Source organism: Rhinoderma darwinii, chromosome 2, assembly GCF_050947455.1.
Source record: "Rhinoderma darwinii isolate aRhiDar2 chromosome 2, aRhiDar2.hap1, whole genome shotgun sequence".
Classification (NCBI taxonomy): Eukaryota; Metazoa; Chordata; class Amphibia; order Anura; family Rhinodermatidae; genus Rhinoderma; species Rhinoderma darwinii.
The window spans coordinates 480,097,507-480,114,157 of NC_134688.1; the positions used below are offsets into that span (position 1 = coordinate 480,097,507).

Genomic DNA, 16,651 nt, shown 5'->3' on the forward strand with positions numbered 1-16,651 from the left:
GTGACACATGGGGATAGAGAGGACACAGGGAGATGAGGGGACACTATTAAATGTGACACATGGGGATAGAGAGAACACAGGGAGATGAGGGGACACTATTAAATGTGACACATGGGGATAGAGAGGACACAGGGAGAGGAGGGGACACTATTAAATGTGACACATGGGGGTAGAGGACACAGGGAGATGAGGGGACACTATTAAATGTGACACATGGGGGTAGAGGACACAGGGAGATGAGGGGACACTATTAAATGTGACACATGGGGGTAGAGGACACAGGGAGAGGAGGGCACACTAGTAAATGAAGTGTCTCACACTCCTGCCCCTGTCCTGAGACGGTCACTTGTCCCAGCAGATGATTTATAGATGGTTTTGGGCAGACAGTCCGTCCCCTGCGGAGCTCGGCACAGGAGGAGGAAGTTACAGAGGAGCGCACATTGATCGGTTGCTCACCAGTAACTTCCTGTTGGTGGAGCAGAGTCACACACAGGAGGGAATATATCGCCACAGTTACAGCAGGATAGAACATAACAAGGGGCATGAGGTGTATGATGGCTATGTGTGATGTGTGTACATATAGGAGTGTGTGTGTGTGTGTGTGTGTGTGTGTGTGTGTGTGTACATGTAGGATTGTGTATATGAGGTGTATGATGGCTATGTATGATGTGTATACATGTAGGAGTGTGTGTGTGTGTGTGTGTGTGTGTGTGTGTGTGCATGTAGGATTGTGTATATGAGGTGTATGATGGCTATGTGTGATGTGTATACATGTAGGAGTGTGTGTGTGTGTGTGTGTGTGTATAACAGGCTGATCACCTCCATGCCACGCCATATTGATAACACCTCAGCAGTGCCACAGGCTGATCGCCCCCATGCCACGCTACATTGATATCACCTCAGCAGTGCCACAGGCTGATCCCCTCCATGCCACGCCGCATTGATAACACCTCAGCAGTGCCACAGGCTGATCGCCCCCATGCCACGCAGCATTGATAACACCTCAGCAGTGCCACAGGCTGATCACCTCCATGCCACGCCGCATTGATATCACCTCAGCAGTGCCACAGTCTGATCGCCCCCATGCCACGCTACATTGATATCACCTCAGCAGTGCCACAGGCTGATCGCCCCCATGCCACGCTACATTGATATCACCTCAGCAGTGCCACAGGCTGATCGCCCCCATGCCACGCTACATTGATATCACCTCAGCAGTGCCACAGGCTGATCGCCCCCATGCCACGCTACATTGATATCACCTCAGCAGTGCCACAGGCTGATCGCCCCCATGCCACGCCATATTGATAACACCTCAGCAGTGCCACAGGCTGATCGCCCCCATGCCACGCCATATTGATAACACCTCAGCAGTGCCACAGGCTGATCACCTCCATGCCACGCAGCATTGATAACACCTCAGCAGTGCCACAGGCTGATCACCTCCATGCCACGCCATATTGATAACACCTCAGCAGTGCCACAGGCTGATCGCCCCCATGCCACGCTACATTGATATCACCTCAGCAGTGCCACAGGCTGATCGCCCCCATGCCACGCTACATTGATATCACCTCAGCAGTGCCACAGGCTGATCGCCTCCATGCCACGCCGCACTGATAACACCTCAGCAGTGCCACAGGCTGATCGCCCCCATGCCACGCCATATTGATAACACCTCAGCAGTGCCACAGGCTGATCACCTCCATGCCACGCAGCATTGATAACACCTCAGCAGTGCCACAGGTTGATCCTCTCCATGCCACGCCGCATTGATAACACCTCAGCAGTGCCACAGGCTGATCACCTCCATGCCACGCTACATTGATATCACCTCAGCAGTGCCACAGGCTGATGACCTCCATGCCACGCTACATTGATAACACCTCAGCAGTGCCACAGGCTGATTGCCTCCATGCCACGCCATATTGATAACACCTCAGCAGTGCCACAGGCTGATGACCTCCATGCCACGCTACATTGATATCACCTCAGCAGTGCCACAGGCTGATGACCTCCATGCCACGCCGCATTGATAACACCTCAGCAGTGCCACAGGCTGATGACCTCCATGCCACGCTACATTGATATCACCTCAGCAGTGCCACAGGCTGATGACCTCCATGCCACGCTATATTGATAACACCTCAGCAGTGCCACAGGCTGATCGCCCCCATGCCACGCCATATTGATAACACCTCAGCAGTGCCACAGGCTGATGACCTCCATGCCACGCTACATTGATAACACCTCAGCAGTGCCACAGGCTGATGACCTCCATGCCACGCTATATTGATAACACCTCAGCAGTGCCACAGGCTGATCGCCCCCATGCCACGCCGCATTGATAACACCTCAGCAGTGCCACAGGCTGATCGCCCCCATGCCACGCCATATTGATAACACCTCAGCAGTGCCACAGGCTGATCACCTCCATGCCACGCAGCATTGATAACACCTCAGCAGTGCCACAGGCTGATCACCTCCATGCCACGCCGCATTTATAACACCTCAGCAGTGCCACAGGCTGATCACCTCCATGCCACGCTACATTGATATCACCTCAGCAGTGCCACAGGCTGATGACCTCCATGCCACGCTACATTGATAACACCTCAGCAGTGCCACAGGCTGATTGCCTCCATGCCACGCCATATTGATAACACCTCAGCAGTGCCACAGGCTGATGACCTCCATGCCACGCCGCATTGATAACACCTCAGCAGTGCCACAGGCTGATGACCTCCATGCCACGCCGCATTGATAACACCTCAGCAGTGCCACAGGCTGATGACCTCCATGCCACGCTACATTGATATCACCTCAGCAGTGCCACAGGCTGATGACCTCCATGCCACGCTATATTGATAACACCTCAGCAGTGCCACAGGCTGATCGCCCCCATGCCACGCCGCATTGATAACACCTCAGCAGTGCCACAGGCTGATTGCCTCCATGCCACGCCACATTGATAACACCTCAGCAGTGCCACAGGCTGATCGCCTCCATGCCACGCCGCATTGATAACACCTCAGCAGTGCCACAGGCTGATCGCCCCCATGCCACGCTACATTGATAACCCCTCAGCAGTGCCACAGGCTGATCACCTCCCTGCAGTATATATATACACACACTGTAGATACACATCCATGCAGCCGTTATCACCTGGTGTTTTGCTGCCGTCAGGGGGGTCTGACACGTGGAGGGCGCAGCAGGTGGAGGTGCTGAACCCTATAGTAAACATCCATTGTCATCACATCTTCATACGTTCCAGGCTGCACAGCAGGAAGTAGTGACGCTGCGGAGCTCTCCCCTCCCCCGGAGCAGAACGTTCCTGCACCGCATCCATACTTGACACCTGATCCCATAGCCATAGTCCCACCTACAGGTGACGATCTCCACCCCGCTGTCCTAATGATCAGAAGTCGTCACCATATCATTGTCTCGTCCGCTTTCTACAGGTTTGTTTTCAGGACACGTTTTTTCAATGAGATTATTTTAGGGACTTTTTTTTTTCTTAAGCAAATGCAAAAACCACAAATAGTTTTCGGTAAAAAAACCTTAAAAAAACCCCCAAAACAACAACACCTTTTTTTTCTGTCTCCCATTGATGGAGGTTTAGAGGTGAAAATCGCTCCGAGAAAGGACCTGACACTTTTACAGTTTTGCGCGCTGTCAAAAACCACCCAGGAAAAAGACAAAGCCGTGTGAACTGGGCCTTATTCTGTGGATTACTATGTCTTGTGGTTGGACAGTCCACAATTTCCCTGCTCTTACTGTAAAGAACCCCTCCCTATTCGGATTATAAGGTGCCCCTCACCCGTTCTGTATAATGCATAGTTCACGTGACATCACTTTTTTTTGTCCAGTTTTTCCAGCCTTGGTTATACCAGACCTTCCACCTCTTTCACTAATCCAGACGCTGCCTCTAAACTCCCTCCTGTTCTACTATATCCTTCCTACATTGTTCTAACCAAAACGGCGCCCCATTGTCAAGATGGTGCCCCCCAAGTCACTCATACAAGGGCAATATTATATGAATTGCAGGTTCAAGCTTTTTTTTTTTTTTGCAACCTAAGGCCTCATTTACACGAGCGTAATATACGCGCGTGCGACGCGCGTGCTTTTCACGCGTGTCGTATGCACCTATATTACTCTATGGGGCAGTGCAGACGATGCGTGAATTTTGCTCAGCGCGAGTGCGTTGCGTAAAACTCACGACATGTTCTAAAATTCTGAGTTTTTCGCGCATCACGCACCCATTGAAGTCAATGGGTGCGTGAAAACCACGAAGGTCGCAAGGAAGCACTTCCGTGCGAACTGCGTGATTCGCGCAAGAGCTGTCAAAAGGATGAATGTAAACAGAAAAGCACCACGTGCTTTTCTGTTTACAAACATCCGAACGGAGTGTCTTACACATGAGCGAACCGACCTTTACCGGGTTCGGCCAAACTCGTTTTGACCGAACCCGGCAGGAGACAGTCACTGTGCAGGGTGCTGAAAGAGTTAAACTGGTTCAGCACCCTGGACAGTGACTTCCGATCCCAATATACGTGAACGTGTCAAAAAAAAATAAAGTTCTGACTTACCGATAACTCCCGGCTTCTTCCTCCAGTCTGACCTCCCGGGATGACAATTCAGTCCAAGTGACAGCTGCAGCCAATCACAAGCCAAGCACAGGCTGCAGCGGTCACATGAACTGCCGCGTCATCCAGGGAGGTGGGGCCAGATGTCAAGAGAGGCGCGTCACCAAGGGCGCGTCACCAAGGCAACGGCCGGGAAGTTCTCGGTAAGTACGAACCTCTTTTTTTTTAAACAGGTTGCTCGCTATGGTGATCGGAATGCACTGTCGAGGGTGCTGAAAGAGTTACTGCCGATCAGTTAACTCTTTCAGCAACATGGACAGTGACGGGCGTCGACTAGCCTCATCTCTATGATGGCGGCTGCGCGAAAATCACGCAGCCGCGCATCATACACTGATGACACACGGAGCTGGCAAGTGCCTTTTGCGCACGCAAAACGCTGCGTTTTTTGCGCGCGCAAAATGCACACGCTCGTGTAAATGAGGCCTAAAACTGTTTTTGCTTTTGCAGCTGCTGCCGGGCATTGAGCGCCTCCGCTGGTATATTCAATGGCCTCTCTTGGTCCCTTTTCCCTGCTTGTAGTCCTTGTTATGACTCCTCACGTGTTCTCTCTATGGCGGCAGCTTTATAGGAAACCCATATGCACATACAGTCATGCTCGGCTGCCCCTTCCTTGTACTTGTCGCAATAACGCCCTTTTTTCGATTTATGCTCTCAGGCCCGACCACAATGGAGTCTTACGGTTGCCTAGCAACTGGTGTTCTTCCTTCGTGACCTAATGAGAGGTTTATATAAAACATAAGGACACTTAATACCCATCGGCCGCCACGTCATGTGATTCTCTTACATTTTCAGGGGCTCAAAAACCTCCGCAATTTGCAACCCTCTCAGAGACTAATTGGTCCAGGTAATTATACGGGATGACGGCCGAGCGACACCGCCGAGATATTCCCGGAAACAGAACCACGTGCCGATACCCCGAGGCCTTTACATCAGATGTGTGGATTCTAGCGACAAGGAATATGTGGCGGGGGCAGGGAGGGTTGGCAGAGGGTCGGGGTGAAGAGCCGCTACTCTGGGAACATGAATATGCGGTTATTTGGTCTATCCGCTGTTATTTTATATCTATTTATATATTTTTGAGGCTTTTATATTTTGAATATTTTTCATGTATTATTATACGGTCGATTTCTTTTTCCAGCTCATAAAGTGACGGCATCTCTCGCTCGGATCCCTGGGACCCCCTGCAATAAAAGGGACTCAGCACAGCAGGATCGCCGGGCCCAGAAGTCAGACCCCCCCCCCCCACACAGGATCGGAGGGGATAACCTATAATTCTATAAAATATCCAAATGGTCTGATTTATCACTCGGTTGTGTAGTGCGCAGCGGTGACTTCACGTGAGCGATTGTACACAAATATATGAATGGTCATTAATACAAATATTAGGAGAAAAGAAAAAATGTAATTTAATTTCTCTTTTCATTATATAGGAGGAAAAAACATAGTTGTGGTGTTAGACCACGTGGCTGTTTCCAGCATTGAGCCCCTCTTGGTGGTTTTGCTATTGCCGATCACGGCGGATATAACATATACCTAGTACAACAGACGGCTAATTCATCCTCTATATAGAAAGTCACATGGCAAAAAGATGAATCCCCATTTAGAACGAATGATTATTGACAGGATAAAAAGGGGGCCAAAATAAACAAAAATAATATAAAATAAAACAAAAAAAAATAAATAAAATAAAATACTAAATAACAGTAAAAATAAAAACCAAAAACTAAAATCAACTAAAATGGTAAAACAAAAAAATACTAGAAAAATCAAATAAAATACTAAACGCAAAAAGAGAAAGAAAAAAAAGAATAAAAATACTAAAATAAATATATAAAAAATGAAATAAAATACTAAAAGACAATCCATCCGGCGTGGTTTCTGGTTGTGCTGGTCCGTTAATAGAACAAGTTGTGATTTTTCTCTGTGACTAGGACCCGGATAATGTGACTTCTGTGACCCGTGTCTCAGCCCCGTGAGGAATAACCTTGGCTCCTATGGCAATGAAAAGGTTTGTCCCAGATATAATTCATGAGACACGCTTAAAAATTCAGACCAAGCTTCCGAAAAGTTTCGTAACGATCGTCTGATCAGGCGGAGGCGGTTCTCGGCTCTGTTCACGTCACGTCAGAGCCTTGCGGTCGCAGATATACAGCAGGACTATTTTACCATGTTTCTCACTCTACAGTCAAACAGTGAAATGCGTCGCCAATTGGATCCCATTCTAATAAAAAAAAATAAAAAATATATACCGCGCTGCATACGCTTTTTTTTAAATTTTTTACTGGATGCCTCCGTATGTTAGTGCGTAGTCTACTACCCTGTGCTATACAGCAAAACAAAAAGTTTACGGACACATACCGGTCCATCGTACCCAAAAACTGAATGGGGCCCTATGCGCCGGGAAAGCTCCAAATATGCCAATTGTAGTGTTAACCGTGGTGTGAACAGAGGCTTACAATCAGAGCTTTACCCTCCCCCATCGCAGACACCTACCTGAAGAACCCCTTGCAGCCCTCGCATGTCATGGCATTAAAATGATATCCCGTAGCTCGGTCGCCACAAGCTCGGCAGATTTTCGGTTCGCCGTCCTCATCGTCGTCCCCCATTCCACCACTGGCTGACGCGTCCTCTTCTTCCTCCTCCTCCTCTTCTTCCTCCAGTACGATGGTTTCCTGAACTTTGGACATGGTTTAGTCCCAGAGTTCTGACGCTCGGGAGCAGCCACTTCTTATAGTGACAGGAGAGGCTGCCGAGCGCCCACACGAGCGAGATCTGCGAGGAACAACAAGAAGCGGCAGCATTAATAAAGGATCCTGCCGAGAAGCCGGCGCTGCCGACCACAAGACACCCGCTGAGGGGGAGGGGGGCAGAAGATGCAGCAACACGTGACAAACAAGACAACCAACTCCTCAACTGTCCCCATCTAAGTACTGAGCGTTCTCAATAACGGGACGCGTTACCTGAGGCCGCCAGCGCCCGCGGACACAGAACGATCACTGGATCATTACTCCAAGCAAGTCATTCACAAAAGCCAGATCGCCGCCCTGCAGCGGCCACTACAGGAGAAATATAGTATTACATGGCCCATTGATTTGGATGGTTACAGTGTAATACTTCATTTCCCCTGTGGAGGCGCTGCAGGTGAATTGAATATTAGCAGCCAGGTTCACCACAGATCAACTTCTCTTTGGGGGACAATAGTGGACATCAACTTTAAAGACAATCCCGGCGCCTACGTCAAATCAGCTCCGACCAACCCATGATTGGTAGACTGATGCAAACTGGGAAACCGGACGGAATGGACTTTATGTAAACATACCAGTGCAGATATTTCCAGACTATCAGAATTTCTGGACTATTAAATGCTAGATTAAAAAACAAATATTATAATTTTTTTTTTTTTTCATGCAGGTTCCCCCCCTGGCAGTTAGGGGGCGCTTTTATTTATGATCTCAATGATCAATCACCCTGTGTATTTCTACTATCTGCAGCATTTACAGACACATGGGCATGGACAGATCTGCAGGCACCACCAAATTGGCCAACCAGGGCATTCTGGGAAATGCTACCCTCTGCGAATAGAACTGTCCAGTCCCGATGCTGCCAAGCGGACGCGTGCGACACATCGCTGACCGGGCGACATAATAATAAAGAGAGGAGCGCCTCAATGTCAAGGAATCTGAATCCATAAGTGTCAGTGTCCGGATATAATACAATGTGACATGTACGTCTAACAAATAAAGCCAAATGATAAAAAAACGACACCCCTCCCCCCAACATGTAAAACACATTCACAAACCCACAGATTATAGGACAGAACGAGGAGGGACGACATAGGGAAGGAACGGGCCGCAACTCAAAGAACCCTGAAATAGTGCGAGGAAAAGAACAACTATCCCACAAAAACAGCAGAGGACAAGACCATCCCCCAACAAATACCCCCATAATATTTTGGTGATTTGGGATAAAGTTTGGGGCTCCAGGTGACTCATTAATCCACCTTTACCTGGATTTTCTAACTGGATTGACAACCCGACCACCCCTTCCGGGGGAGGGGAAACCCGCTGCGCGACATGAAGCGCACTGCCCTGCCGGGTAATGGAGGCCGAGGAGCTTCTCAGAGAACTGTCAGGATAGAAGCGAGAAATGTATTCCTGGAAGACACATCTGAGGAGCTCCAACATACACAACCCAAAAACCGACACCCCCCCCCCCACTTACATAATAAAGACTCATCAACGTCACATACTACAAATCTGATCATAAATATCCGTGTATTACTAAGTATAGGCTCAATACCCTGCAACCCGAGTCATAGGGGGCAGTATTATAGTAGTTATATTCCTGTATATAGGAACAGTATTATAGTAGTTATATTCTTGTATATAGGAGCAGTATTATAGTAGTTATATTCCTGTATATAGGGGGCAGTATTATAGTAGTTATATTCTTGTATATAGGGGGAAGTATTATAGTAGTTATATTCCTGTATATAGGAACAGTATTATAGTAGTTATATTCTTGTATATAGGAGCAGTATTATAGTAGTTATATTCTTGTATATAGGGGCAGTATTATAGTAGTTATATTCTTGTATATAGGGGCAGTATTATAGTAGTTATATTCTTGTATATAGGGGGCAGTATTATAGTAGTTATATTCTTGTATATAGGGGGCAGTATTATAGTAGTTATATTCTTGTATATAGGAGCAGTATTATAGTGGTTATATTCTTGTACATAGGGGGCAGTTTTATAGTAGTTATATTCTTGTATATAGGGGCAGTATTATAGTAGGTATATTCTTGTATATAGGGGCAGTATTATAGTAGTTATGTTCTTGTATATAGGAGCAGTATTATAGTTGTTATATTCTTGTATATAGGGGTGGTATTATAGTAGTTATATTCTTGTGTATAGGGGGCAGTATTATAGTAGTTATATTCTTGTATATAGGGGCAGTATTATAGTAGTTATATTCTTGTATATAGGGGGCAGTATTATAGTAGTTATATTCTTGTATATAGGGGGCAGTATTATAGTAGTTATATTCTTGTATATAGGAGCAGTATTATAGTGGTTATATTCTTGTACATAGGGGGCAGTTTTATAGTAGTTATATTCTTGTATATAGGGGCAGTATTATAGTAGGTATATTCTTGTATATAGGGGCAGTATTATAGTAGTTATGTTCTTGTATATAGGAGCAGTATTATAGTTGTTATATTCTTGTATATAGGGGCGGTATTATAGTAGTTATATTCTTGTGTATAGGGGGCAGTATTATAGTAGTTATATTCTTGTATATAGGGGCAGTATTATAGTAGTTATATTCTTGTATATAGGGGGCAGTATTATAGTAGTTATATTCTTGTGTATAGGGGGCAGTATTATAGTAGTTATATTCTTGTATATAGGGGCAGTATTATAGTAGTTATATTCTTGTATATAGGGGGCAGTATTATAGTAGTTATATTCCTGTATATAGGAGCAGTATTATAGTAGTTATATTCTTGTATATAGGAAGCAGTATTATAGTAGTTATATTCTTGTATATAGGGGCAGTATTATAGTAGTTATATTCTTGTATATAGGGAGCAGTATTATAGTAGTTATAGTCTTGTATATAGGAGCAGTATTATAGTAGTTATATTCTTGTATATAGGGGCAGTATTATAGTAGTTATATTCTTGTATATAGGGGCAGTATTATAGTAGTTATATTCTTGCATATAGGGGCAGTATTATAGTAGATATATTCTTGTATATAGGAGCAGTATTATAGTAGTTATATTCTTGTATATAGGGGCAGTATTATAGTAGTTATATTCTTGTATATAGTGGCAGTATTATATTAGTTATATTCTTGTATATAGGGGGCAGTATTATAGTAGTTATATTCTTGTATATAGGAGCAGTATTATAGTAGTTATATTCTTGTATATAGGGGCAGTATTATAGTAGTTATATTCTTGTATATAAGGGTAGTATTATAGTAGTTATATTCTTGTATATAGAGGCAGTATTATAGTAGTTATATTCTTGTATTTAGGAGTCAGTATTATAGTAGTTATATTCTTGTATATAGGGGCAGTATTATAGTAGTTATATTCTTGTATATAGGAGCAGTATTATAGTAGTTATATTCTTGTATATAGGGGGCAGTATTATAGTAGTTATATTCTTGTATATAGGGGGTAGTATTATAGTAGTTATATTCTTGTATATAGGGGCAGTATTATAGTAGTTATATTCTTGTATATAGGGGGCAGTATTATAGTAGTTATATTCTTGTATATAGGGGCAGTATTATAATAGTTATATTCCTGTATATAGGAGCAGTATTATAGTAGTTATATTCTTGTATATAGGGAGCAGTATTATAGTAGTTATATTCTTGTATATAGGGGCAGTATTATAGTAGTTATATTCTTGTATATAGGGGCAGTATTATAGTAGTTATGTTCTTGTATATAGGGGGCAGTATTATAGTAGTTATATTCTTGTATATAGGGGGCAGTATTATAGTAGTTATATTCTTGTATATAGGGGCAGTATTATAGTAGTTATATTCCTGTATATAGGAGCAGTATTATAGTAGTTATATTCTTGTATATAGGGAGCAGTATTATAGTAGTTATATTCTTGTATATAGGGAGCAGTATTATAGTAGTTATATTCCTGTATATAGGGGGCAGTATTATAGTAGTTATATTCCTGTATATAGGAGCAGTATTATAGTAGTTATATTCTTGTATATAGGAACAGTATTATAGTAGTTATATTCTTGCATATAGGGGCAGTATTATAGTAGTTATATTCTTGTATATAGGGGCAGTATTATAGTAGTTATATTCTTGTATATAGGAGCAGTATTGTAGTAGTTATATTCTTGTATATAGGGGGTAGTATTATTGTAGTTATATTCTTGTATATAGGAGCAGTATTATAGTAGTTATATTCTTGTATATAGGAGCAGTATTATAGTAGTTATATTCTTGTATATAGGGGCAGTATTATAGTAGTTATATTCTTGTATATAGGGGCAGTATTATAGTAGTTATATTCTTGTATATAGGGAGCAGTATTATAGTAGTTATATACTTGTATATAGGAGCAGTATTATAGTAGTTATATATGTTTGTATATAGGGAGCAGTATTATAGTAGTTATAGTCTTGTATATAGGGAGCAGTATTATAGTAGTTATATTCTTGTATATAGGGGCAGTATTATAGTAGATATATTCCTGTATATAGAGGGCAGTATTATAGTAGTTATATTCTTGTATATAGGAGCAGTATTATAGTAGTTATATTCCTGTATATAGGAGCAATATTATAGTAGTTATATTCTTGTATATAGGGGTAGTATTATTGTAGTTATATTTTTGTATATAGGAGCAGTATTGTAGTAGTTATATTCTTGTATATAAGGGCAGTATTATAGCAGTTATATTCTTGTATATAGGGGCAGTATTATAGTAGTTATATTCTTGTATATAGGGAGCAGTATTATAGTAGTTATATTCTTGTATATAGGGACAGTATTATAGTAGTTATATTCTTGTATATAGGAGCAGTATTATAGTAGTTATAATCTTGTATATAGGAGCAGTATTATAGTAGTTATATTCTTGTATATAGGAAACAGTATTATAGTAGTTATATTCTTGTATATAGGAGCAGTATTATAGTAGTTATATTCTTGTATATAGGAGCAGTATTATAGTAGTTATATTCTTGTATATAGGGAGCAGTATTATAGTAGTTATATTCTTGTATATAGCAGCAGTATTATAGTAGTTATATTCTTGTATATATGAGGTAGTATTATAGTAGTTATATTCTTGTATATAGGAGCAGTATTATAGTAGTTATATTCTTGTATATAGGGGGCAGTATTATAGTAGTTATATTCTTATATATAGGGGGCAGTATTATAGTAGTTATATTCTTGTATATAGGAGCAGTATTATAGTAGTTATATTCTTGTATATAGGGGCAGTATTATAGTAGTTATATTCTTGTATATAGGGAGCAGTATTATAGTAGTTATAGTCTTGTATATAGGAGCAGTATTATAGTAGTTATATTCTTGTATATAGGGGCAGTATTATAGTAGTTATATTCTTGTATATAGGGGCAGTATTATAGTAGTTATATTCTTGCATATAGGGGCAGTATTATAGTAGATATATTCTTGTATATAGGAGCAGTATTATAGTAGTTATATTCTTGTATATAGGGGCAGTATTATAGTAGTTATATTCTTGTATATAGTAGCAGTATTATATTAGTTATATTCTTGTATATAGGGGGCAGTATTATAGTAGTTATATTCTTGTATATAGGAGCAGTATTATAGTAGTTATATTCTTGTATATAGGGGCAGTATTATAGTAGTTATATTCTTGTATATAAGGGTAGTATTATAGTAGTTATATTCTTGTATATAGAGGCAGTATTATAGTAGTTATATTCTTGTATTTAGGAGTCAGTATTATAGTAGTTATATTCTTGTATATAGGGGCAGTATTATAGTAGTTATATTCTTGTATATAGGAGCAGTATTATAGTAGTTATATTCTTGTATATAGGGGGCAGTATTATAGTAGTTATATTCTTGTATATAGGGGGTAGTATTATAGTAGTTATATTCTTGTATATAGGGGCAGTATTATAGTAGTTATATTCTTGTATATAGGGGCAGTATTATAGTAGTTATATTCTTGTATATAGGGGCAGTATTATAATAGTTATATTCCTGTATATAGGAGCAGTATTATAGTAGTTATATTCTTGTATATAGGGAGCAGTATTATAGTAGTTATATTCTTGTATATAGGGGCAGTATTATAGTAGTTATATTCTTGTATATAGGGGCAGTATTATAGTAGTTATGTTCTTGTATATAGGGGGCAGTATTATAGTAGTTATATTCTTGTATATAGGGGGAAGTATTATAGTAGTTATATTCTTGTATATAGGGGCAGTATTATAGTAGTTATATTCCTGTATATAGGAGCAGTATTATAGTAGTTATATTCTTGTATATAGGGAGCAGTATTATAGTCGTTATATTCTTGTATATAGGGAGCAGTATTATAGTAGTTATATTCCTGTATATAGGGGGCAGTATTATAGTAGTTATATTCCTGTATATAGGAGCAGTATTATAGTAGTTATATTCTTGTATATAGGAACAGTATTATAGTAGTTATATTCTTGCATATAGGGGCAGTATTATAGTAGTTATATTCTTGTATATAGGGGCAGTATTATAGTAGTTATATTCTTGTATACAGGGGGCAGTATTATAGTAGTTATATTCTTGTATATAGGAGCAGTATTATAGTAGTTATATTCTTGTATATAGGAGCAGTATTGTAGTAGTTATATTCTTGTATATAGGGGGTAGTATTATTGTAGTTATATTCTTGTATATAGGAGCAGTATTATAGTAGTTATATTCTTGTATATAGGAGCAGTATTATAGTAGTTATATTCTTGTATATAGGGGCAGTATTATAGTAGTTATATTCTTGTATATAGGGGCAGTATTATAGTAGTTATATTCTTGTATATAGGGAGCAGTATTATAGTAGTTATATACTTGTATATAGGAGCAGTATTATAGTAGTTATATATGTTTGTATATAGGGAGCAGTATTATAGTAGTTATAGTCTTGTATATAGGGAGCAGTATTATAGTAGTTATATTCTTGTATATAGGGGCAGTATTATAGTAGATATATTCCTGTATATAGAGGGCAGTATTATAGTAGTTATATTCCTGTATATAGGAGCAATATTATAGTAGTTATATTCTTGTATATAGGGGTAGTATTATTGTAGTTATATTTTTGTATATAGGAGCAGTATTGTAGTAGTTATATTCTTGTATATAAGGGCAGTATTATAGCAGTTATATTCTTGTATATAGGGGCAGTATTATAGTAGTTATATTCTTGTATATAGGGAGCAGTATTATAGTAGTTATATTCTTGTATATAGGGACAGTATTATAGTAGTTATATTCTTGTATATAGGAGCAGTATTATAGTAGTTATAATCTTGTATATAGGAGCAGTATTATAGTAGTTATATTCTTGTATATAGGAAACAGTATTATAGTAGTTATATTCTTGTATATAGGAGCAGTATTATAGTAGTTATATTCTTGTATATAGGAGCAGTATTATAGTAGTTATATTCTTGTATATAGGGAGCAGTATTATAGTAGTTATATTCTTGTATATAGCAGCAGTATTATAGTAGTTATATTCTTGTATATATGAGGTAGTATTATAGTAGTTATATTCTTGTATATAGGAGCAGTATTATAGTAGTTATATTCTTGTATATAGGGGGCAGTATTATAGTAGTTATATTCTTATATATAGGGGGCAGTATTATAGTAGTTATATTCTTGTATATAGGAGCAGTATTATAGTAGTTATATTCTTGTATATAGGGGGCAGTATTATAGTAGTTATATTCTTGTATATAGGGGCAGTATTATAGATGTTATATTCTTGTATATAGGAGGCAGTATTATAGTAGTTATATTCTTGTATATAGGAGCAGTATTATAGTAATTATATTCTTGTATATAGGGGCAGTATTATAGTAGTTATATTCCTGTATATAGGAGCAGTATTATAGTAGTTATATTCTTGTATATAGGAGCAGTATTATAGTAGTTATATACTTGTATATAGGAGCAGTATTATAGTAGTTATATTCCTGTATATAGGAGGAGTATTATAGTAGTTATATTCTTGTATATAGGAGGCAGTATTATAGTAGTTATATTCTTGTATATAGGAGGCAGTATTATAGTAGTTATATTCTTGTATATAGGAGGAGTATTATAGTAGTTATATTCTTGTATATAGGGAGCAGTATTATAGTAGTTATATTCTTGTATATAGGGGGCAGTATTATAGTAGTTATATTCTTGTATATAGGGGCAGTATTATAGTAGTTATATTCTTGTATATAGAAGCAGTATTATAGTAGTTATATTCTTGTATATAGGGGCAGTATTATAGAAGTTATATTCTTGTATATAGGGGCAGTATTATAGTAGTTATATTCTTGTATATAGGGGCAGTATAATAGTAGTTATATTCTTGTGTATAGGAGCAGTATTATAGTAGTTATATTCTTGTATATAGAGCCAGTATTCTAGTAGTTATATTCTTGTATATAGGGGGAAGTATTATAGTAGTTATATTCTTGTATATAGGGGGCAGTATTATAGTAGTTATATTCTTGTATATAGGAGGCAGTATTATAGTAGTTATATTCTTGTATATAGGAGGCAGTATTATAGTAGTTATATTCTTGTATATAGGAGGCAGTATTATAGTAGTTATATTCTTGTATATAGGGGCAGTATTATAGTAGTTATATTCTTGTATATAGGGGGCAGTATTATAGTAGTTATATTCTTGTATATAGAGGCAGTATTATAGTAGTTATATTCTTGTATATAGGGGGCAGTATTATAGTAGTTATATTCTTGTATATAGGAGCAGTACTATAGTAGTTATAATCTTGTATATAGGAGCAGTATTATAGTATTTATATTCCTGTATATAGGAGCAGTATTATAGTAGTTATATTCTTGTATATAGGGGCAGTATTATAGTAGTTATATTCCTGTATATAGGAGCAGTATTATAGTAGTTATATTCTTGTATATAGGGGGCAATATTATAGTAGTTATATTCGTGTATATGAGGGTCAGTATTATAGTAGTTATATTCTTGTATATAGGAGGCAGTATTATAGTAGTTATATTCTTGTATATAGGAGCAGTATTATAGTAGATATATTCTTGTATATAGGAGACAGTATTATAGTAGTTATATTCTTGTATATAGGAGGAGTATTATAGTAGTTATAGTCTTGTATATAGGGGGCAGTATTAGAGTAGTTATAGTCTTGTATATAGGGACAGTATTATAGTAGATATATTCTTGTATATAGGAGACAGTA

The 16,651-nt window shown here is 39.4% G+C and overlaps 1 protein-coding gene across 1 annotated transcript in view; it reads right to left on the reverse strand.

Annotated features, from left to right (window-relative positions):
- Window positions 1-16,651, reverse strand: part of NR1I2 (nuclear receptor subfamily 1 group I member 2) — a 48,964-nt gene that overhangs the window by 8,953 nt on the left and 23,360 nt on the right. The window contains exon 2 of the mRNA XM_075851025.1: window positions 7,140-7,418. Within this exon, the coding sequence (XP_075707140.1) occupies window positions 7,140-7,333 (194 nt within the window). The 5' untranslated portion in view covers window positions 7,334-7,418. The remainder of the gene's footprint in view (window positions 1-7,139; window positions 7,419-16,651) is intronic.